The sequence below is a fragment of the Manis pentadactyla genome, chromosome 16 (assembly GCF_030020395.1).
Source record: "Manis pentadactyla isolate mManPen7 chromosome 16, mManPen7.hap1, whole genome shotgun sequence".
Classification (NCBI taxonomy): Eukaryota; Metazoa; Chordata; class Mammalia; order Pholidota; family Manidae; genus Manis; species Manis pentadactyla.
The window spans coordinates 14586408-14611198 of record NC_080034.1 but is presented as its reverse complement, the minus strand read 5'-3'; the positions used below and the strand labels follow the sequence as shown (position 1 = coordinate 14611198).

At 38.3% G+C, this 24791-nt stretch overlaps 2 protein-coding genes and 1 long non-coding RNA gene across 11 annotated transcripts in view; 2 read left to right on the top strand and 1 right to left on the bottom strand.

Moving 5' to 3' along the window:
- Positions 1–14180, bottom strand: part of LOC118927728 (uncharacterized) — a 56846-nt gene extending 42666 nt beyond the window's left edge. For all 8 annotated transcript variants that reach the window (XR_008994440.1, XR_008994443.1, XR_008994441.1 and 5 more), the window contains exon 1: positions 13526–14180. This is a non-coding gene — a long non-coding RNA (uncharacterized LOC118927728). The remainder of the gene's footprint in view (positions 1–13525) is intronic.
- A 474-nt stretch (positions 14181–14654) lies between these two features.
- Positions 14655–18384, top strand: LOC130681347 (uncharacterized). The gene is made up of 2 exons (XM_057494198.1): positions 14655–14803; positions 18149–18384. Exons 1-2 carry the CDS (start codon positions 14765–14767, stop codon positions 18242–18244), a joined length of 135 nt encoding a protein of 44 aa, XP_057350181.1. The 5' UTR covers positions 14655–14764; the 3' UTR covers positions 18245–18384.
- Positions 18385–18510: 126 nt separating this feature from the next.
- On the top strand, positions 18511–23615 carry PTP4A1 (protein tyrosine phosphatase 4A1). 2 transcript variants are annotated; one of them, XM_057494197.1, is made up of 5 exons: positions 18511–18702; positions 19916–20008; positions 20345–20475; positions 21423–21497; positions 22220–23615. In XM_057494197.1, exons 1-5 carry the CDS (start codon positions 18598–18600, stop codon positions 22398–22400), a joined length of 585 nt encoding a protein of 194 aa, XP_057350180.1. In that variant the 5' UTR covers positions 18511–18597; the 3' UTR covers positions 22401–23615. The 2 variants fall into 2 exon arrangements, with proteins under 2 accessions (XP_057350180.1, XP_057350179.1); XM_057494196.1 differs by having other exon boundaries at positions 22216–23615.
- Positions 23616–24791: the final 1176 nt, after the last annotated feature.

Sequence of the window (24791 nt, the reverse complement as noted above, 5' to 3'; positions counted from 1 at the left end):
CTTAAAAATCCATATTTTTTAATAATTAAAAAATCAATCTCATAATTGAAAAGTGAACCATAAATTTTTTTCAATAACCTGAAGTTAATATTGCTTTGGGAATCTAATTGGATGTATATAGTTGATAATTACCTTGGCCTTTTAAAAAAAGTGTTGATAGTTTAATATTGCTTTCATATATTATATATATATATATATTATATATGAAAGCAATACAAGCCACTATAGATAATTTGGAAGAGGAAGTGTTTATAATCTGTGCTACTTCAGAAATAGCCATTATATGTATTTTTGTATTTCTTTCCATACTTTTTTCTATTTACATACAAATAATTTTGTTTCAAAACTAAGATCATGTCATGTAAAGTTCATTATCCTTAACATTGCTCCATGGCCATGACTCTTTTAATGAATATTCTTGGGAAATGTGATATAAATAATTTAGCATAGAATTCTTCATATAAATTTCTTAGATTGTATTAAACTGGTCCTAAAGCTTCAAAGTAGTAAGGAAAAAGTATATCTGCATATGTATGGTTAAATCCAAACCATGTTTTTTTCTCAAAATGCACTATTCAACTTCAAATTAAATATTTTGCCTAATTAACTGAGTCCCCAGTAATCATGTGATAGGACTTAGTGAGTACAACCTCTTGCAAAGCTCTGCCTTTAAAAGACACTGTTGGCAACTGAGTTTGAGTAGAATCTTCCAGGGCAGCTGAGTGGTTTCACACAGTTTTGATCTCCATGCTTAATAATGAAAGCCAAATGTCAATGTGCTTCCTCCTTATAAATAACCAATTACATGGGAGGCTTAAAAATAGAGTTCTTGTTGGTAAGAATCTAATTGTAATGGGATACAACTAACTTATTTGACTCAGGTTATTTAAAAGGCAATGGCTATAGTTGTTTAAAGCAGATAAAAGAATAATAGCAGGGCATCAAAGTTAGTAATGTCATATCAGTTGGCCTTATTTTAGGAAACTAATGAGCACAACTGAAAATTTCCAGTTATCAATCTAGAAATTTCCATAGATATAGACTATACGTGTTTTTTTTTTTGGTAGTACAGTGATTTAATTTCTTTTTAAAGCGGAATACTGGAAGCACAAATGTTCACATTAACAGATGGTAGACTCCTCTCAGCAGAGGCAGTAAAAAGACTATAGTTTTTCTCACCAGAAGTGTATCTAGTTACAATTTACGCTTGCAGTCTTTTTTTTTTCTTCCATTACAGTAGAATTTTTCTCTATTTTTGTCAAGCATCTGATCTCTCTTGAAAATCTCAATACATGTGAGAAGGACTCGTGTTCTTTTTATCCAAATACAATAATACCAGGAGTATCTGGTCTAAAACTTGAGACCAGAAATGTGTACAATCTTTCTTTCAGACTCTAGTCCCTCCTTATGAAGGTTGTCTTAACTTCAGCTCTACCCCCATATTCCAGCCCCCTAGACAGAATTAGGCACTGTTCCTCAGGATTCCCAGAGCCCCCAACGGAAAATGGAAAACATCTATTGTACATTTTATTGCACGATATTGTAACTGTTTACATATGGGTCACTTTTGAAGACATCTTTTTCATGATTGTATACCCACCTTAGACCAGTGCCAGTGCATAGTAAATGCTCACAGCAATTTTTGTCAGACCATACAAGGAGAAGATTGTTTAAATTTAGAGGGAGCATGGGCAGTTCTAAAAAACATGGTATGGTTTGTGCTAAAGTTGTCAACATGTGGTCATATCTGAACAGAGTCAAGCAATGTAGCAGTGATACAATGCATTCCTAGAAAACTCCTATCCCTCTCTTCTACTCCCGGAACAATTACTGTTCATTTCTAGCAATAGAAGAGGAGTGCTAACTGACCCTCCCTTTTTCAAAGAATATAATTGGCTCAGCAAAGAAAATGGGCTCTCTAGAAAACTTACAGGCTGCCCTGAGATAGGCAGAGGGACAGTTACTATTCGCCATGGCAACCATCTCCATCATTAGAGGACTGAGTCAGATTTTCAGAGTAAAAACAAGGAACTTAGAGAAGGTCCCTGGAAATCAGAGCATTTAAGAGTTTGGTTTTCTTGCCACACTCATTAGAGTAGATCTAGACCCACAGGAGGTAAAATCCTTGAAATTACTGTCAGCAAGAGTGTCCCCCTTTCTCCTGTTTCTTCAGATACGGATTTGTGTGAGTGGCCTGGAGCCTGGGTTACTACTATTGTTGCAGCTGCTAGTGCAATCTTAATTCTTGGAACCACAGAGAAATGTGTGCTCCCCACTGCACTTTTAAAAATGAGTAATTTTGTCTCCCTGAGTGACATACCTACCCTACATTACCCAAGATATGCTGTCACTCTGCTTAGCAATGACGAGTGACCCTAGAGCTGCAGCACCTGGAAGACTTTAAGAATCACCCTGGGTACTTCTAAAGGGCTTGGGAGCCACAGAGAAGATTTGAGTATTTATTTAATGGACTCACGATCCTGATTTTATGAAAAGAATAGTGAGTCTGGGAGCAGCTTTCACATTTGACTAGTTCGTTTATCAAGTGTGTTTTAATCCCTCCTTACATGAGATGGGTTAGCCAATTCTCCTCCCAAGGCTTTGCTGGAGTTGGTATGAGGTGCAATCAAATAATACAAAGGAAATCATTTGGAGACTTAGGTTGCCTGGAAATGCAAAGCACATTCTGGTTAGGAGGACTTCCTCTTGGCTCTGACATGACTTTGCCACTTTCTGTGAGCACTTGGATGAGTCACTTATCCAGAGCTCTGTTCCTTGGGGTATAATTGGTTAATCTTCTCTGCTTCTCTAGGTCTATCTTTACATGACTCTAAAACTCTTTCATCATCTTATATTTGGAAAAACACCATCCTCCAACCCCTTATTGCATTTCCTGCCTTTCATCATTCTAACAGCTTCTGAATCTCAGCTCCTCCAAAAAGGCATGCAGAAATAAACACTTTGCATTTCCTTCTACATTGACTATGGCAGGCAGAGAAGCTGGGTATGTAGTTAGAGTGCTTCGAAAAGATAAAAGCCCTTTAAAATGAAAGATTATTGTGTAGAAGCCAAGGGTTCAAGAATAAAAAATAATTATGAACCTTGAAGGGCTATTTTTAATGATTTCTATGGTACCATAAATTTTGTGCATGGTTACAGGATAAAACTCTAAATAGGATGCAACTACCACAAATATTCACCATTGTGAATTAAGCCCTAAATGCAGAATAGGCAACTGCCAGGATTTTCCCCTCTCCAAAAGGATGTTGCTGAAGGTAAACTGTTAAAAATATTGTAAAAATCTGGGCTTAAATAACTGTCATTACCATTGATTGGTAATTTTAGTGTATGTAGAGATTACCTGTCAGCAGAACACATGCCAGACTCTTCTCAATTAAACTGTAAGATTTATTAGCATTTCTTTGGGCCAAACAACAAAATAAAGACAAAGGAAGTGTTTTCCTTAAATTGCCAAAAAGTTAGTCCAGTCATCAAGTTCATATTTTTGCAGGTCTGAAAGCCTAATCACACTAATACAATATAGCAATTTAAAAATATTACAATAAACTTGCTTTGAGTCTGCCACGTTAAATATCTTCCCAGAGCCTGGTTTCTGTCTGCCTAATGGTGCACAAGTGGCAGAGGGGAAGTTAAGTCTAGAATTCTCTGTGCAAAGTCTCTGCCAAAGGGATCAGCATGTCATTATCACTTTGGGTGAATCTGTACTAGATCAATAATTTATTCCTGAGCCACTGATACTATTTGTCAGTTCTTTTATCTTGTTATTTATTTCAAGGAACAAAAAGTAAGATTATTCTAAAAAGTAATGAGAAAGTGAATTATTAATAGTCCTTTAGAAGAAACTCTCAAATACAGGGGGAAAAAAAGATAGTGAACAATCTGTCCTGTCAAGTGATACTATCCAAGATAAATCAGCCTGTTATCATCATCCCTTTCTTGATTTCACCTTCTGATCTCATAGCCTGCTACATCCTATTTCTCAGGGTTTCTGTGCCTACCAAACACTAGCACTGTCCTGCAAAATATCCTTAAATCAAGCATGAAATAGTAATAGCACAAAATATGCTAGTTGCTCATGACTGTGGCCCAAGTACTATCTTAGGCACACATAAATTAACAGACATGGCCTCTGCCTTGGAAAGCTTCATGGGGTATGAGGAAAAGAGATGGAGTTTACAAAAATGACCATCAGATTGCAATGAATGTTGCAAGTAGAGGTATGTATGAGGTACTACGGAAGCACAGGCAATGGAGTAGTCATGTTGATGGGGAGGTCTGGAAAACCTCATAGAAGTTCATTTCGGACTTTAGGGGAAGTAGAAAAAGAATTTTCCAGGAATTGCAGACCACGGAGGTTTGAGGAAGCATGGCATATATTTTGGAAGTCACAATTGGTTTCAAAGGCTAGAAGAGTAACAGGATTAGGAGGTAGGACGAGTAAGCCAAAGGCATGATTTGAAGGCTTTTAAACGTCTTGCTAAAGAATTTGGACTTTCTCTACAAGTTAATGGAGGGCCACTGGAGGATTTTAAGTAGGAGAATGATGAAAACAGATTTGCTTTTTTTTTCAAAGATACTGAAATTTTTTAAATGCAGATGGAATTAGATGGAGAAAAGACTAGAAGTCATTGGCTCAAGTTATTTCAGTACAACCTAGTAAATATTGTTAAAGGAAATAAGGAAGGAAGTAGGTAGAAAAGAAGGAGGCAGGGAGTGAACAAATCAGAGGAAGACTGACAGTAAAAAAATAAAAGGAGGGGGATAATTTCTGATATATTCAGTAGATAGACTCAGCAGAAATGAGTGGCAAATCAAAAAGGCATAAAGAAAAGGGAGACTGTAGTATGGCAGGTTTCTGGCTTGGGCGTGTGAGGGACAGAGGTGTGAGTCACGGTTATCAGGACAACAGTAGGATGACCAGGCCTCATAGTGGAAGGGAGGAGGTTATTGGCTTAGCTTTGACCATGCTGAGTATGAGGTAGTTGGAATTTATCTCTGGAAATACATATCTGGAATGCAAGACAGTAATCTTTATGGAAGTACATGTAGAGTCATCATTAAATGTTTGGAAGCTGAAACCAAAGAAGACTTGTATAGTTTAAGAATGGCAGAGAAAAAAGTAAGAAATAGCCTTAAAAACACCAATACCTGTAAGGCAGGAAAGTAGAGGGAGCCCCCAGAGAAGTAGTGAAATGAGACAGTTAAAAACAAGAAATGTAGACAAGGAGGGAGTTTCCTTGCCTGTCAGCAGGTTGTCAGATAAGCTCCTAGCGTTTATCATGAAGCCTGCACATAGTGAGTACTAAGGAGCAGGGTGAACAGCTTTGGACAGAACATACCCAAGTCGGTAAGATTCTCTGGCAGTGTGGAGAATAGATCATTTTGCTCACTGTGTTCCCTTTCTCAGTGAAAAGAACTCTGGAGAGATGAGTCGCTGATGTTCACGAGGTCTATTAGCGAGGAATTAGTACAATGTCATCAAAATCGATTCATATTTACAAATAGCATGCTAATGAAGAAAAATACCTTGTGATTATAAGTACTCCTTTGTCATGTTAGTTTTTTAAGCCATTCCTAATTAATTAAAAGCATCGTGCTGATACTTGTAAAAAGGGACTTAAATGGGGTTATTTGGGGAACTGATTGTACATAAAGCTTTGAGTTCCATTTCCATCATTACTTGTAAAAACAGTGAATTCACACAGTGAGCACCAAATAAAAGGAAAAAAGCTTAAACAGCAGTAAGAAGTAATTAGGTTAAAAAATGGATTTCCCAGAGACTATAAATCAGTTGATCTGTAAGTTTGTTCACACACTTTTCCTGGCTGTCATCTGATGTTGTCAATAACATTTTTAGCTTCCTTTTCAAGCTCTGTGGAAGTGTGTGCTGCAGTGACTCCAAGTTGTCCTGACAGGTACACCCCAATATATCAACAAATACATGTTCATATACTTGTAAAACCACTATCAAAAGTCTTAAAGATTATTGAAAAAAAAAGCCGAAAAAAGTGTGAATGGTTTCTTTCCTCCTGATGAAAGCAATGCAGGCTGGACAGACTAGGAATAAATAGTATCATAAAGATAATGGAATGGCTTCATTCATGAAAGACTTAAAAAGGTGCCCACAGTAATGCCTTTCATAATAACTAATTTCCAAAGTTTTCATCCTATAGAGCAGTGTTTCTTCATAAAAATGAATCACTTGAAAGTGCAATTTTAAAAAATACTTACTTAAAAATACAAGCCTAATCTTGTAAATTCAATAGACATAAAGTTACCCTATCGAATTGCCATAAAAGTTTTTAAATGCTTGCTCTCAATTTCTACATGTATCTCTTCTCAGACTACAAACAAACAGTTCATAGTTGGCATGAGTTCACAGACTGCACTTCGTGGAGCACTGGCCTGGAGGGCAATTCCCTCCTGAAATATTCATGAGAATGAGAGGGATGGGTGGGTTTTCAGCAATTTACTATGTAATCATATTTTATGATTCACTTTTATTAAACTCACAGAAAGAAGACATATAAGCCAAAATGCAAATACATTTGTAATGGAGTCATTTCTCCCCAGGATGAGAATATGTGAGAATCCAAATTAACAATTAAAGTTCGTTTGTTGAGTAAAAAACCAGGGCATAAGGAAATAAATAACATTAAGGGATACTTCAAGGCAAGGAGAACTTAGCAGAGTGGTGGAGGCAGAGACTCTAGCATTCAAGCCATTGGGGTTTGAATCCCAGATGCATCACATAATGCTTGTGTGACCTTAAACTTTCTGAGGCTCCATGTCTTGATTTTTATAATGGGGATAATATCAATCTGGAGAGACTTATAAAAGTATTAATTATACCTTTATATGCACTTATTAATTATACTTAATAAGTGCATAGTAAGCATTCAGTAAATGTCAGCTGATGTTACAGTACAATCCTATAAGAACTAGCTCTGTAACAACCTGCTAGCATGCTCATGGTATACAAATTCAAAGCCTCTTTTCTGGCCAGAGCTGGATAAACACTGACAACCTTCAAATCTTTAGACCTCACTTCTGTGCACCCAATCATCACTTTTCTTCTGTTCTTACAATCAAGATACAATAAATTGATTCACTTTCAGTTTTTAATCACATTGCAATAGACTTTCCCTTCAATTACACTCACCACCTTGACTCAAGTTTTAGATGTTTCCAAATTTTTGTCATATATTTATGGCAATCTTTTGATTTATAGCCACACAGATATGGCATATAAATGCCTTCATTGTGGCTGAGTTTCTAATTTAAGTCTCTGAAGACAATCATACTTTTTTTTTATTTCAAGTTCTCAGGGAACTTCTCATGGCTGTGCATTACATTCTTATATCTCATGGCAAATAAATCCTCATTAAAGGCAAATTAATTCTCTGGAAATATGGGCTCAGAACAAGAATGGTTGTGATGTTTTGACAGCTAGCATCAGGCTAGGATAACCTGGTGCCTCCATTTCTGCTGCACGGTTTACAACAAGGCCTCAGACTTATCAAAACAATCTTTTCTTGGACAAATTCTAACTTTCCAATTTCCAAATGCTGCACAAGTACCCTTTTTCCTCTACTTCTGAAGAGTCATCATAAAATTAAATGCTTCAAATTGCTTCCATATTAATAATATGCCACTCATTTTCTGCAAATATTCCCTGAAATTCTAAAAATCTTAATAATATTGGATATAGTTAAATTTCTTCAAATATTCATATAATATCCACTACCACAAGCACCATTCCCCCCTTTCCTCTGCCACAATGTCCTAAGAGTAGCATGTTTCTTGGAAAGAAATTAGATCACCCAGTAAAACCCACAAAACACACAGATGTCAATTATAACAATGCTATTAACTATTAACGTTTTGGTTTATTTCTATTTTTAACATATTTTTACCTAGTTGTAATTTACAAATTACATAATTTGTATCCTACTTTTTTCACTTAACATTACAAAATAAGCATTTTCTCCATGTTAAAAGTTATAAAAAGATAGTTTAATACATGAAAATATTGAAGATGCTTTATGTAGATGTTTCCTTTCTACATGTATCTCTTCTCAGTATACTCTTAAGTATACTCTGCATTTTTAAACATTTTTATAATCACACAAGATTAACTTTGGATGTAAAATAAGCTGTTCTATAACAGCAAAAGGAGAATAAACTTTTATAATGTTGACAGGAGCCCTAATTGTATCCCTGAATTTTTAGGACACTTCTCAAATATGGGAAGATATTTAAGATCGTCCTCTGCACTAGTATCCAGACACCCCCTAAGTTATTTGCCTCTATTAAGTATATTTAACATTAAGTGATATCACCCACTATGGGTCAACTTTGTTAACCAATTTCTGTCTCAGAGCCTGATTTTTCTAACAAGTTCAAGAAAAAATGCAAACGTGTGTTTAGCACACCTTGGAAAATAAGGTCACAATAAATTTTAGTTTGTCTTACTATTACAATTATCTTTCAGGAGTTTGTTCTCTGAAAATTTGAATATACAATTTTTAGGAGTTCCCACTCCTCTACGATACTAAAATCCTCAGAAACAGTGCCTTTCTCCAAGCACACTTTGAGCACCTTTATTTCTTTCAGCGCCTGGTTTATTCCTTACAAACCTATTGCTAATGAAAATGGTCATATGAATTGTGGAATGTTATGTCAGTGTGACTGACAATTCAGCATTATGTTTAAAATAGACTTATAATAATGGCCTCAAATCTTAGTACAGTGACAGCAATTCTTGGAAGCTGTGGGGCATGTTGTGATTCAATTCTTCTTGATTCTATTTCCATATCTCTGATTTACCCACTTTCCTCCATTTCCACTGTCCTCATGATAGGCAACGCTATTATTGGTCTCCCTTTAGCAATGTAGGAAACCTCAAGTTTTTCACCCCATCACACTGATTCCACTCTAAGACTCCCTCCAATCCATCATCCACAGAATAGGAACAATGGGTTTCTTAGAACATGTATTTCCTGTTGTGCAGCTGTTGTTCATTGTCCTTAAAATAAAATTCAAATTCTTATTATGGCGTACAAGGTCCTGCATGGTCTTGTCGTTGCCAGATCTCTTGGCTGACTCCTGCTTCTCTTCCCTTTTCTTATTTTGTTGCAGCCCTTCAGGTCGTTCATTTCTTTATGCACCACCAAACTCTTCCCAGCAAGAGTATCTCTCTCCTTCTCCCTCTTTCCATGATTCATTCTCATCATGTAGGTCTGGGTCTCCTGGGAGACACTGCCCCTGAATTTCCAGTCTAAAATAAGTCACCCCAGTTACGCAGTTTATCTTCTTCTCAGCACATATTACAACTTACATTCTTGCTTAGTTACTTGTTATTTTCTCTCTCGTCTGTATACATTCCACTGGAGGCAGAAACAATGTGTATGTTGTTCTCAGTAAGACAGCAGAGTGTCTAGCATATATTAGGCATTTAACAAATAAGTTTTGAGAAGAGAGGGAAGTCATAGCTAAAGCCAAGGAAGTAAGCAAAACCCCAGGGAGCATGCAGAGCAGGGCCAGGAGGTCCTAGGACAGAACTCCAGTGAACAGCATCATTGTGGAGACTGAGAAACTAAAAAGATCTCATAAAGGAAACAGGAAAATAGATACATCTGGGAATGGGGTGCCCCAAAAGGATATTAGGTGAGAAACTAACCTGATCATATCCAAACAAATACTGGTTGAGTATCTACTGTTTGTATTAATATGTCTTAGGATTCAAGAAACAATGATATGAAAACTACCTTTAAACAGAAGAAATTTTGACATGCTTCTATAGTAATTTTCCCTTTTTCAGTGTCTTCCAAGTTGAGATGACCTACAGAAATACACTAACATTGCAATGTTTGTTGAACATGCCCAGTTAAAACACAATAATTGAGTTAGTGTAGGGGAGAAGGTTTTTAGTTAAGTAAATGTTTTCCGAAAACAGTTCGAGAACACTTCCCCTTATGTAAGGCTTACCAGTACTGCTGCTTAGGTCAGTGTCTGTCTGGATTACCTGCAGCCTAAATGCCAACTCTGTAAATTAAACCTGTCAAGTGACAGCTTTGCCATAGCATGCATAACCAACCTTTAAAATTTATTTATACTCCATTCCCTTTCTCTGGCCAGATTAAATTCTCCTTTCCTAAGCTATTTTTTCCTCGCTTCAGACTGGCATAATTCAACATGTTGCAAACAATGACCTGGAGACTGTGGCCCTCCCAGTTTCCAATTTCCAAATGATTTTTATTCAAACTTTAGAATAGCAGAAAAAAGTTTTTCCAAGATCACTAAAAATAAGAATTTTCTCAAACTAGATTCCTCCAGGTACCAGCATGTGAATCAGCCATAATAATGGTATGCTAAGAAAATGCTATAAATTATTATAAATTTGTAAGTCCTCTACTCGGTGTCCCAAGGAAACAGTTCCTTCCAGTGTGCAAAGGGAAATACTCTTTTGACTAATCTGTCCATCAAGTCATAGTATGTACACTGGAGCTCCACAGAAGTGAATGCTCACTACATTAAGTGGTAGGGTTTCTGACATGACATTTTCACATGAATAGAAGACTTACCTAAGAAATTTTCAGGTTTTATGTTTAAAGTGATTAAAATTAGTCATGAAAAATAAAGGGGAAGAAAATGAACATAATAGAGTTTAACTAAAGAGAATTCTTTCTTAAAATAGACAGTTTTTTAAAGTTTTTGAAAACTGCCTTAATCAGTTTTACAGAGAAAATATTACTTCTAATGACTGGGTTTGATGACAGTAAAATGTTTTATTTCTGATAAATGGGATTCATTAATTTAAAGATATATACATCTTTAGAACCCACCTGCACACATAACTCACAGCTTCTATGTCTGACATAAGTTGGCCTATGGACTTTGTCCTTGAAAGGCTTGTTGTGACAAGCTTAATTGCTTGTTGGAGATACCTACATCTAAAACTCCCACAGAAATGATGATGTAGCACTGCTGTGTGCTTTTTATTATTCATCAAATTATTAAAGAGACTTGATATCCCCAGCACAAAAAAAAATTGTGACTATGTATGGGGATGGATGTTGAGTAAACGCGGATGGTAATTATTTCACAATATATACAAATGTTGAGTCATTGTGTCATAGACCTGAAACTAATATGTTATACATCAACTATTCTTAATAAAATAGTATTAATAGATATGAAAAAAGACTTGATAAAACTTTAAATTGATGCCTTCAGGGAAGACAAGTCACTTTTTAAAAGCATGTTTTAAACATTTCATACAGAAAATTATATGTGCACAGAAATTTAAGTATACTCTGCATTTTTAAACATTTTTATAATCACACAAGATTAACTTTGGATGTAAAATAGGCTGTTCTATAACAGCAAAAGGAGAATAAACTTTTATAATGTTGACAGGAGCCCTAATTGTATCCCTGAATTTTTAGGACACTTCTCAAATATGGGAAGATATTCAAGATCGTCCTCTGCACTAGTATCCAGACACCCCCTAAGTTATTTGCCTCTATTAAGTATATTTAACATATTTCAATCTCATGTTTTTTTCTGGGTTCATGGTCACATTTGATCTATCACTGCAGTGGCAATACTCTTACTATATTGAATGTTTTTTCTTAACAGACTTCTTCATAGCCCCAACTGACCATTCATAGCCTTAGTCAATCTGAGGAAATTGAAAGGGATGAAATCCCCCATTCCTTTTATGTATCTGGTTTAACTGGAATGATTCAGTATTTACTAGATCTGCTACCCTTTTAAGTATTTCTGTTCTTCATCATCAGGATTTGCTGATTTACACTGTCTTCTGTAGTGTTTCATCTTCCATAAAGATCTTCATAAGGCTCTTGGAGTCTTTTTTATCTCCCAACTGTTTACTTTTGCATTTTGAATTTGCTGATGAAAAGTCCTGCCTACCATGATAAGCTCCAGGACACATTTGGTGAGAAAAGTAATACAGCTGGGCATCTTGTCTGTCAAGAGAAGTCTTCCATCCTAGGGCTTCTTCTGGACGTTGGAGTAAGCAATGGCTTTCAGAGGTTTTATTTCTTACCTCTGAGTATCTGGACTACTATTTGGAAGCCTGTGGGCTCAGTCTGGAGACAGTCTGCTATGAAGTACCAGTGCTGATGTTGCAAATGCAAATCTGTAGAGGTTAATGACTCCCCAGACCACAGGAGTCTCCTGACCAATGTCGGGATTAACTACTGTTCTCCAAGAATGAGCAGTTTTAAACTGCTGGGCTCAGTAGAGCAGAAACCCTCAGCGCGGCTGTGACCACAATGGTACCGGACATATATAAACACTGCAGCTGCCAGAGTGGCAGTCCCTTGAATACCCTGAGAGAATTTAGTAAGCTGGGCAGAAGGACCACATTTATATATTGTTTAAAGCCCATCCTTTCTCTCCATAGCTAGTTTTCTCCAGTTCATTATCCATGAACTCTCCTTTACAGAGCAGAACAAGGTGGTATCTCATCAGAGAGGCTAAGACCTCTGGAAGCTGATTAGTTCACTGGTGGGTTTGAGCCCAGCTTTTAGAGCTTGATGAGCAGAACTGACTAGATACTTCACATCAGTCCTGCATATGGTAATTACAGGATCTGTGGATCACAAAACCCACAATTTGTATCCACAAAAAATTTCCACAAGAAAACTGACTAATAGTGATTTGGCTCTGCCTACCATTTGTTGAATTTATATCTTGTCCCAACAAATTCATTTTTTGAAAAGTCATTACATGAAAAATTTTCACTATTCCAATTAGTATCATTGTGCTGGCCAGCTTTTGGGGTGAAAGTAGCTGACTGAAAATGTATTTTTTAATTACACTATTGTGTACATTGGGCAAGCTTTTTATTCACTATGATGTTAATTCTGCCCAGGATACATTGCCAATATTTTCTCCCAGTAAAACCTTCATATTTTAACTTTGTCCTAAGTCTTTTGCCATAAAGAAGTCTCTAATTTTTATATAATGAAATGTTTTTTTCTTTGAGGCTTGAGTTCCCTGACCTATTTAGAAAGGCCCCTCGCATGCCAAGATTTTTCTTTTAAACCCTCCTATAGTTTTTTAGGACTTAAAATTTTTAAATCTTTGTTCCTTTTGTAGTTTATTTGTGAAGAGGCATAATATGTTTCTCAAGTCTTTAGTTTGCCGTGATTTTGATGCATTCCAAAGTTTCCTAGGTGAGCACTCTCTTTAAAATGAAGATGACTGACTTTTGTTTCTGTAAAAACCTGACACTTTGAAAAAAGTTTACAAAGTATGCTTTTAAGAAAGTTGAATAACTGCATGCACAGTCTCTCAATAGATCCACAGTCTCTAATAAATCCTAAGCAACTAAGTATTCTGCCCCAGCAAACAATTTGATCCTTAAAATCCTCTCCAATCTACTGCTCAGTGAAAACAGCAAACAAAAAGCCTCAGTGTTAGCAGAAAACGAAGTTCTTCAAAGCAGGTAAAAGTCCTGTTCACTACTTACAGAAAGCAGAGAAAGGGTTTTCCGATTACAAACGATAGAGTTGCCCTTGCGTAGCATAACAGCGAGTAATAAGATTTTACTTCTTTTAAGGACCTAGATTACGAAGACAGTGGAACAACAGGACTGAAAATAAACAGAAAAGGAGAGCTTTAGCTTTGACGCAAGGAATCACATCAGCCCTTGACACAACCGAAGATTCTTAATTTTTTAAAACGCTTCCTTTTTAGCAGTGACTAACCTTTCATTATCTGTGACAACACACTAAGTGAGCAGTAGTACAAAGGATGCATGTGATTTCGAAATCCCGCAACTGAGCCAACGGCGGCGGCCCGCGTATGTAGTGAGGAGGCGGGACCAGGAAAGATTATCCGAGCAAAGAAAGGCCTGTGCGCATCCCAAGACAGTCTCCGGTCTTCCATAGGATTAAGTTTGCGAAGACAAGTCTCTCCCCGCTGGAAAGTGCCCCCAGCGACAAGCGTTCACCTGGTCCGAGCCTAAGGCCGTGACATTCAAGGTGTTGAGTCATGGGGCACAGCGGTCGTGCGACATTAATGTTATTTGATGACGGAGATCGTAGGGGGCAGGTGCCAAGGTAAACCCTGGCAAAGGCGACTGCGGTTTGACTTTAGGCGGAAGAGAGCAGGGTCAGGGCTGAGACCCGGTTCCTGCGCTGAAGGGATTGCGTTTTAAGTTTGGGGCAAACTTCAAGCCTCCCATGTGACATGCGTGTCCTCCTCGGCGTGAGTCCCTCCAGTCGGGTGACCGGAACCCTCGCCCGCTCTCATCCCGGCCCACCTCAGGCGTCGTCCTCCCTCGGGCCCCGCTGGGCCCGGCCCTCCCCTGCCCGGGAGACGCTCCCACTCCCGCGCTTCTCCATTCATCAACCGGTTCACACCGGCGGCGGCCGCCGCGCCGTGACGCCCGCGGGGGGCGGACCTCCGCCCCCGCTCGGCGGTGTCCGCCCCAGGCCCGGCCGCGATTGGCGGCTGGGGGTTTGCACGTCGCGCCGGCTATAAAGGGGAGGGCTTGTGACGCAAGAGCGCCTCGGCGCGCGCATTGGCTCCGTCGACTGCGGGGCGGCTCGGCGACGCGCTCTCCTCGGAGCCGCTCACTGCATGGTAGAGTCTGGTGCCCCCGCCGCCTGCACCGCCGCCGCCGCCCCGCGACGACCACCGCTGCCCCCTGCCCTGCAGCCGCCGCCGCCGCCGCCTGTGTCGCCGCCGCCTCGGGACCGACTGTATGGTTAGGCCACAATCTTCAATGAGTAAACATATTCCTGTGAGTATCCGTCGCTCCGCCGCCTCTCGAGCCGGGTTTCCGCGACCGCCCCCCCATCTCCAGCGGCGCCTTTGTTCGGAACCCGGCGTCCTCTCCCCGGTGCCCCGGGCGGGCCACGGCCCCGGGGCTGCGGTGCGGCGGGCGGCCGCCGGAGGCACCGGCTTCCTAGTGCCTGCGGAGGTGGGGGCGGTGCGGGCGGGCGGAGGCGCCTCGGCCGCCGCAGCGGACCGGGCGGGGCGGCACAAAAGCCGCTTTGTGACCGCCGCCTCCGCCCTCTGCTCTCCGGCCGGCGCGCCTGTCTGGGGCTTGGCGGGCCCCGCGGCGTCCCAGGCCCCTTTGTTCGGCCGAACGCGCGCGGCCCGCCCGGGGAGCTGGAGACGTGGCCCGGGGTGGGGCGAGGACTGCGCGTGTCACTGCGGCGCCGGATGCGAAGCGGGCGCGGCGGCGGCGGTGTGCCGGCAGGCCCGGCGGGGCTGGTAACGGTCTCCCGGGAGGCGGCCGCGGCCGCGCGGAACAGGAGCCTGGGGCGTCCACTCCCATGCTCCGGGGCCGGGGCCCGCGCCTCCAACAAAATGGCCTCGGCATCCGCTCCTGACCCAAGGTGCGGCGCGAACCCGTGATTGCGGCGCGGACAGGGGGCGCCGCGGGCGGGTCCCGGAGCTGCGGGCGCCGAGCGGCGGCCGACGCGGGGCTCGGCTGGGTGCGGAGACCGACTCCCTGCCCCGCCCTGCTCCCTAGGCTCCACCTGGTAATTCGAGCTGTTCCAGATTGAACGCCCCACTTCGGGCTCTGAATAATGAGAACAAGTCGAGTCTTGTCCTGTCTCTGGGACAAGTCGGTGGAGAAATGGCCCGGGTCTGAGCGCCTTGGAAACCGCCAGGGCTCCTGTTGCCCTCAGCTGAGGAGTCCCCAGCCGGGCGCCAGCAGGCATTTCCCCTGCCAGTCTTGGAATGACTCTGGGTGGCGCCTTTGAATCGGGGGCTATTCAGAACTCCTGAAATCCTTGGTGTGATGTGGTGTTGCCTTCTGTTGGCTTGCAGCGACAGTAGCCAACCAGAGCCAGGATTCCGAGGTTTATCTTATGCCCGTGGAAGCCTCTCGTGTTCGAGGATTAAGTTGTTCTTTGCATTGTTGATCTTCTTGGGATCCAGATTCGGAGGCAGTGCTTCCTGTTACTTTTTGCATGAGTTTTGTTTGGTGGCAGTAAATCAAAAAATACAAAAACTACATCATTTCCCAAAGGAAGCAGCAGTTTACACGTGCTGTACACTAGATGGATTCCCTAAGACGTAGGTAGATGCGGAACAAGCACTCCCAACAAGCCGTTTGACAAAGCAACTATGCAGATGTTGCCTTGACGCTGAGTCTGACAAACTGACTTAAGCTACTGCACAGAATTTGCTTTTCCCGCATGTATATATTATTCTGATTATCTGCACCTGAGCATTTGGCGGGGGGTAGGGGGGCGAATTCCTTGGTCTTTCCAAATTGCCCTTCGGTGGGTAGTTCTTTCTGTGACAAAGAAATTGGGAATGGGGGGGTGTCTTGGACTAACCAGATGATGTTAGGTTAGAGACTACTGCTGCTCTGGTAGAAGTCTCCCCCCCAGCCACTGGGTGGCTCCACTCAGCAAAGATAACCAGTTCACTAAATGAATTATTTCTATATTGCTTTCTCTGCTTCCTAATGAAACTGCTTACATGAAGGGATATGGACAGATTCGGCTGCCACAGAAATTTTAGCTGTTAAATATGGAAGTAGTGGTGTGAAATACTCTCATGAGTGGGCTTTTAGTTGAAAAAAAATAGTGCTGTACCTGGAAGTCAGAATACTGAGATACGTGTCACTGTCCTTAACAGCTTTACAGATGACTTTCATTGTATGTCATAGGGAAAGTGCCAGGATACACTTTTTATTCTAGGGAAGTAAGGGAGTAACATATAGAATTTGAGATGAAAGTATAGTCCACTATGATAATTTCTGGAAATTATTTCCACATTAGTCTGTGTTGCTGTAATAGAGTGAAGTCTTCAGTGGTGATGTACCTAACTCATTTTTTAACCCAGCTATGAAGTAGATGAACTAGCAACCTCTGAGGGCTCATATGAACAAATTTGGAATAATTGAAAATCACCTCCCTTTTAGGACAACTTTTAAGAAATGGCTATTGAGGCCAGTTCCTTTGTTTTGACAGACGAAATGAACTTGGTTTTTGACTTGATGTTTTCTGTGATCTGCTTAGATCTCCATATGTATGAATGATTTCTTCTAGAGTAATTACAGAAATGGTAGCTTGTGTGGGACTCTATTTAAAGATGTAAAACGAAAATAGGAGCAGATAGTATGAGTTTAATTTTAAACCTTTTTAAATGCTTAAATGTAAGCAAAGAGAACTGATGGAACATTTTGTTAACATTTGTTATTTAATTTGGTAGTTCACCCTTGAGCATACTAATACCATACATACAAAGTGTTTGGGGCAGTGGCTGGCACTTGGTGCTCTTGTCAATCTGCTACTACTATTTCTCAGTTCTCCCTTGACTCCCAAGTACACAAAGTTCCTTATAAACTGCTTGGAAGAAGCCAGACATTAACATCTATACTTTTTCTGTACCTATTCTGAAAATAACACTATGAATATTCACTTAATGTTTGATACTGGCATAAAACTGATTCTGTTCCTTAAGGGCAATTTGGGGTAAAGATTGATTGATTGATACTGGCTAGATAAGTGAAATTTTGTTTTTGGAATGAAGTTTTATCATAGAGTATAAAATTATGACTATCTTATACTTACAAATGGGAATTTTTTGAATTTATAAACATAACATCTGTATGATACTTCACACAGTAAATTAAGATTCAGATGAGGAAAATCTGTTAAAAGGGAATGATAAATTAGTAAATTGAGAATCAAATGAGGTACAGTTTCTATGGCAGCATTTTGAAAACCACTTTTTTTCCTCCTAAGAATATATTGGTTAAATCTTTGGAAGAGGAAGTAAATTCTGCAAGGACTAATAGCTTGTTTTCATGAAGTATGTAAAAATATTTTATCAGTTGGAAAAAAAAACTGTTAAAAGGAATAATAGAAGAATATGTATAAGGGATATTCACCAAATGTAACAGTGCAATTCCTTGTGGGGCCTTTTTTAGTAGATGAGTAATTTCAATTTAATCTTGAATTTTGTTATATTGATGTAATTTTGCTCACTCTTGAAGAGTTGAAAAGGTGACTCGGACCCCAAATTTGAAAAGTTTGTTGGTACTTACGTAAAGCATAACGTGTTCCTTTTGAATAGGAAAACAACTTTTTTTCTCTCTCTCTCTTTTTCTTCTTAACAGCAGTTCTGTGGTGTTCTTGGTCACACATTTATGGAGTTTCTGAAGGGCAGTGGAGATTACTGCCAGGCACAGCACGACCTCTATGCAGACAAGTGAACTGTAGAAATTCATTACTACTCCACCAAGAAGCCCCTGTAAGAGTGGTTAACCTGGACACAGAAGTGTTGAATTGAAATCCACAGAGCATTTTACAAGAGTTCTGACCTGGATGGGGTAAACCTCAGTGCACTTCCTTTCTATTGCCTCAGTATTACTGGATTGAAGAATTGCTGCTTCTTGTTAGGAGGTTCATTTCATTTCCCATTTCTCCCAACTTCATACTCAAAGCACTGAGAATTTCAAGTGGAGTATACTGAAGTAGACTCAGTTTCTTTGCATCATTTCTGTATTCAATTTTTTAAATTGTTTCATAACCCTATTGAGTTTTTTTTTTTTTTAACTAAATTGACATGGCTCGAATGAACCGTCCAGCTCCTGTGGAAGTCACATACAAGAATATGAGATTTCTTATTACACACAACCCAACCAATGCAACCTTAAACAAATTCATAGAGGTAAGGTTTGCTGCTTCTTAATGTCTTGAATTGATTGTAGTTTTAAATAGGGGCGTTTTATCGACCTAATATTTTGGAAAATTTGAGATGGTATACCTACAGCTTCAATTCCCAGAAATGAAATAACCAGTATCTTCTTTAGGTTAGAGGTAAATTATATTATACATTTCTAGGACATGTACTTGGTTAATTTGAATTTATAGGATCTAGTCCATTTATCGAAGTTTGTTTAAGTTTATATGTGGACAAGTGTAACAGTGTAGCTCTCACTTGTAAGAAATTTATAGGAGAAAGGCTGCCACTTAGGAATTGTTCATATATCTGCTTAGCATAATCACTAATACCATAAACCAAGCTTAGTTTCTGTCTTAAACCCCATATGAACCTTAGAACCCAATTTTCAACTATTAATTCTACTTGTTAGTTGCTAGATATCCGAAACTGTTGTCCCTGCCTTCCTCTTTTGAATAAAAGGAATATAATCCTAAATAATCTACTTGGATGCCTGCACATTTTATTTTATAAATATCTATATATGCTCAGAAACAACAAAAAGGCCTCCCAGATCATAAGAATATACTTTTATTTTTGATTACCATTTATGTATTTTTTTAAATGCTGTTAAAGTTATTTGTCATAATACAATATGGGACATAAAGCCTGTAGTGTTAAGTGGGGTAGAATTTTTTAAACACTGTATTTTGGGGTATTTCAGAATCCTTGAGTCTACTTTTAAGGTTCTAAATTACTCATTGTGTACTGCGAATGAACAGAAGTTGAAGGAGTTAATAATTATAATTGAGTCAAGTTTACTTGACTCAAGATTACTTAGAGTCAGGAGTGATTCATTTGGTTCTATTTACCTTTATCTCTGAATTTCTTCTAATCTTCTTTATTAGTGCTCCATCTCTATCTAGCCAATATAGCTACGACTATAAGCAACTCTAGTATATGACAGGCCACAGATTTTTTTTTAAACTACTTAATTAGAAATGTATGTGATATTTAACATTCCGTCTTCCTTTTTTGTGCCATTGTAATATTATTTAGAACAAGAGTACACTTGTCTGTTAAACATACAGGTTATATTATTCATTCCATGATTTTTTGTTAGCAATATCTAGCAGAGATAATCAGAATGACAAATGGCAAACCGTTGTGATGTGGTTAATAAAGACTGCACTAAATGTTTTTTTATGTATGTTTTATCCAGGAACTTAAGAAGTATGGAGTTACTACAATAGTAAGAGTATGTGAAGCAACTTACGACACTACTCTTGTGGAGAAAGAAGGCATACATGTTCTTGTAAGTATTTAATAGCCCTACATATTTGACACTATGCTACAAACATTTATTCAAATAAACCACCTATTTCCAAAGGCTTGATCGTTTAAGTTGTGACAAAATTATCCAATATCCTAATTTCCAAATAAGGGTGAAAGTTAAGCAGAGGTTTGAAAGTAGTAAAGGAACTTTATATATAAAGATTCAGCATTTATTTGCATTTCATTGACAGTGGGGTTTCATAAAACATTTATGCATGTTAAAATGCTGTTGAAAACATTTAGGTGTTAGAAATTTAGAATTATTTGTACAGTATTTATAGTTCAAATCTAAAATATTTACATACTCTTGATTTAGGATTGGCCATTTGATGATGGTGCACCACCATCCAACCAGATAGTTGATGACTGGTTAAGTCTTGTGAAAATTAAGTTTCGTGAAGAACCTGGTTCTTGCATTGCTGTTCATTGTGTTGCAGGCCTCGGAAGGTAAGGTAATTTCTTAAGTCCATTTAATGATATTAGTCCTAATTCTAGAAAAACGTGATTTTGACTCCAGCAAAGACTCAGTTATCACTTTGTGAGTCTGTTCACTTTGTTAAGTTACTTGCTAAACTAAATTAGAAATTAAACAGAATAATGTATTCCATATAGCTAGAACTAACAAATAATAAAGCTGTAATGTACACTTGTCTGTGGGCAAAATTACTTAAAGAATTAATCATGTATCCTAGATTATGTCAGTGGTCTTGGAATTATTGTCCAAGCTCCTGGGAAGAAAAAGTATGATGAATTGTCAGTGAGGTGGTTTGCATTACATAGTGTTCTTGATCCTGGAGATTCTGACCCAGTAGCAACCCAGCACTCAATGATGCCAAAATACTGCATGTCCAGATTTGTAAACCACCACCTTCCACCCCCACCACCAAAAAGAGTTGTCCTATTCTAGTGGCGAAGAGTAAAATGAACAGCCCTGGAGTGCAACTGTGTCATAATCTCACTGATAATAAAAGAAGGCAAATTTTTCCAGAGGATCTTCAGGAAAGGGGTTCATGACATTTCAGAACAAATCTTTTTTGGAAGTGGAAAGTATTTATTACTGCTTGGAATTCAGGAAAAAATTGTCTGAATTTATCAAGATTTACCCTCTCCCTTAAGTTTTTCAAGGTTGCCCTCTAATAATAAAAGATTCAACTTTTAGATTATTAGACTTATTTGTAATAGTTAAGGCATGGTTCATTTTTTGTTTTGGATAAAAACCTGGGTTTGATATGCAAATACTGATACTTTATTATTTTAACATTCTTAACATCAACATTTACTACACATATTACACAAAGTGTGAATAATAGTTCTTCTGAATTGGGGAATGGAGTATTGAATTTTCTAGGATTTGATTTTGAAAAAAATGATTACCGAAATTCTTGCCTTACCAGAGCTCCAGTGCTTGTTGCCCTGGCATTAATTGAAGGTGGAATGAAATACGAAGATGCAGTACAGTTCATAAGACAGTAAGTATTTAATTTTCTTTTCCTTTGCATCATTTTTCATTTCCTTGTTGTGTCAGTTTAATTATGTTACTATGAAAACAACTTTTTCCCAACAGCCCATGTGACCATTTTGTTCATTTAAAGATAGCATTAAAACCAGGAAATAAAAATCTGATCTCCTTTTTTACATTCCATGTATGTGCTCATACTACAAGGTTCTAATGCAGTAATACTTTGAATTTTACTTGAGGTTCTTGATTGAACATGTTTCTTTTGTTTATTTTTACTGAGGTATATATTATAGTTAATATACAGTAAAAATGCATAGGTCTCAAAGGTAAGGTGGTTGAGGTTAACCAAATGAAATAACCACACAATAGATAGATGGAATATTTAGGTCACTCCAAAAAGTGCTCTTTATGCAGTTTATTGTCATCTTTGCTGCCACCAGAGATAACATCTAACTAACTTCTATTACCATAAATTAGTTTTGTCCTCTCTTGGCCCTCATATAAACAGAATCATAAATTTGGACTATTGTAACTGCCATGCAAAAGATTTACAAGGTTAACTTTTTTACTACCCTTTTTCCATTTACACATGTATACCTGTTCATTAAGTCAGTGTAATAATCAAAAGATAAACTGCCACAAGAGGTGGTAATTGCCCATGGCACAGTAAATGTTAATATAGAGGGATTTTGCTTTTAATTACTTCATCTTTTGTTCTTACCTTCCAGAAAGCGACGTGGAGCTTTTAACAGCAAGCAACTTCTGTATCTGGAAAAATATCGTCCTAAAATGCGGCTGCGCTTCAAAGACTCCAATGGTCATAGAAACAACTGTTGCATTCAATAAAACTGGGGTGCTTGCTATCATTGCCTTGGATGTGGAACTTGAGAAAGGAACTTGTCATACATATTAGCCAACATGTTGGCTTGGTGAATAAGTCTAATGAAGCTTGCATAGGAATCTTGAAAAGAGTTTTACCAGGCCACAAGCTTGACAATTGCAACCTCTGTGGGTTACAGTCAGCCTATTTGGACACTTAGCAAAAGATTCTTGCTGTTCAGCATTTAAGATGTGCTTAGCATTTATACCACTTGACCTTTCCTGAAATCATGCAGCATTGAGTTATGTCTTTAAATTTATTCCCATGCCAGAATCCTGTCAATATAAGAAATTTAGAAAGATTAGGTGCCAAAATACCCAGCACAATACTTGTATATTTTTAGTATCATACAGAACTAAAATCCCAGGAACTATGAACACTCTGGACCTTATGTGGTTTATTCCTTAAGTCATTTCAAACATAGAAAATAGGGCCTATATGATTATTTGCCTGCTCACTTTATGTTTACATCTCCCACATTTGTACCAATGTTCATCAGGTTTGCTCAACTTTTTTTTTTTAAACCAATTCTTACAGTGATTATTTAATGTCTTTCTCCAAATATTTTGTGCTGTTATGGAAAACCTCCATTTGAAAATCTACATCATACAGAAGCACATGTCTTTAACGTCTCCAGACAAAAAAAGCCTTACAGTTAATTTTAGTGTTTGCACTTTGGGGTGCAACTTACAGGGAGGGCCTGAAAAAAGGATGGGAGGAGGCTATTAAGTATTTTTAGTAAAATGTTGCCTTTGTCTTGTGCAGATTATGTAGAATATGCTCTTTAATTTAGTAAATATTTTTTTAAAAGGTAGAGATGCTTTGTTATTGTAGCTAAAACAATTCTTAATCATAAAATTTCCAAAAATCTTGTAGTTTTTTTTCATACTTATCTGAAGTTGTTCACCAGCTTACTTTTGTTTGAAGTGTGATCTTTTCCCCTTCTCTTCCCAACCTCTCTTGCAAAAAAGAAAAAAAAAAGGAGTGGGTTTCTGCTAATGAATTGAGCAGACATCTAATATTTTATATGCCTTTTGAGCTGTGTAACTTAATATTTGGATACTTGATAATTTGTTTTATTATGTAATTGATAAAATGGTGATGTGTATTAATGTTAGTTCAACCATATATTTATACTGTCTGGGAATGTGTGGTTATAGTTCTGTGGGAGAAATAATTTGTCAGTGTTCACCAGCTTGTAAAAATCTAGTGCGAAAGCTTAAACATCTAAATAAATAATGAAGTGCATTTATCATCATTGAAATTATTTTGCTTAAAGTTAACTTACTTTGTAGAAAACAGTATGAATGAATTATACTTAGTGCCATTTGAAGTGTGTCTTCATTTTTTTTAACAAAGGATTAAATGAAGTTAGCATTTTAGTAAGCTTCTTATAGACAGAATTGCTTAGGGTCATGAGAACTGCTTAATATTAAAAGAACTTTCCATTGTAAGTTTCCTTTTTAAAGATACAGATAATTTTGAACCAATGTACTATCCTGAGAAGAAATAATGTAGTAGAGGAGAACCGTGATTTGAAGCTGAGTTGCACCGAATAATAACTGGTTTGGGGCAGTTAAACTTGTGAGGCCCAGTTTTCTCATTTGCAAATTTAAATAATTACATACCTTTATACATTTTGAAAATAATGTGAACCTATGTATTTGGCACATGAGGGCTTCATAAACGTTAAGTGTCTCAGTGATCTGAAATACTCCTCTGCAACCTTCATTTATTATTATCTCCTAATTTCTAATGCCCCTTTTCCTAGGCTAGTGCTCTATTCCCACACCTTCACACAGCTCCATGCCTAGAAGTACCCGGCCTAGGTATGCACCAATTTAGCTTCAGAATGTCAGTATCTGGGTTCTAAGATGCCATTCTACTCATCTGACAAATGTCTATTGGTTGCCAGGCATTAAGAGTGGCAGAGAACATAAAAGATGGTGTTACCAGATTTTGGTCACCAATGAGTACCCCAGCCCTTTTCCTATGAGAATGCTTTCTACTGGAGTTTAACACTGCAATTTTCAAAGGAAAGTAGGTTTTTTTGCATGTGCACTCGGTCAAGCAACTCAAGGCCGAATTGTCTACAACTCTTGTAGTCGAGTTTTTGAAGTATAAGTTTGAAAAAAATACACATGCACACATGTATATATACATACATATGCAATATGTCTATATACACACACCCATCCTTACATTTAAATTGAATATGAAAATGATTTAAAAGTGACACAATTTCTGCATAATGTTTGGGGTATGTAACCTAAGCAGAATCTCAGAAGGAAAGCAAAGGCTTCAAATAAGCCATGTTAAATTATGAATGGAAAAATTAACAGTAATTCTACAGTTTGACAAAAATTGACCCTTAACACAGGTTTGAGCAGTGCAGGTTTCTCAATATTATTATCGGGAAATTTT

Coding starts and splice junctions, on each gene's coding strand:
- PTP4A1 (XM_057494197.1), top strand. CDS start 18,598: ATGGCTCGAATGAACCGTCCAGCTCCTGTGGAAGTCACATACAAGAAT. Junction 20,476..21,422: donor TGTGTTGCAGGCCTCGGAAG/GTAAGGTAATTT, acceptor TTGCCTTACCAG/AGCTCCAGTGCTTGTTGCCC. Junction 21,498..22,219: donor GCAGTACAGTTCATAAGACA/GTAAGTATTTAA, acceptor CCTTCCAGAAAG/CGACGTGGAGCTTTTAACAG.
- LOC130681347 (XM_057494198.1), top strand. CDS start 14,765: ATGGTTAGGCCACAATCTTCAATGAGTAAACATATTCCT. Junction 14,804..18,148: donor CAATGAGTAAACATATTCCT/GTGAGTATCCGT, acceptor TCTTCTTAACAG/CAGTTCTGTGGTGTTCTTGG.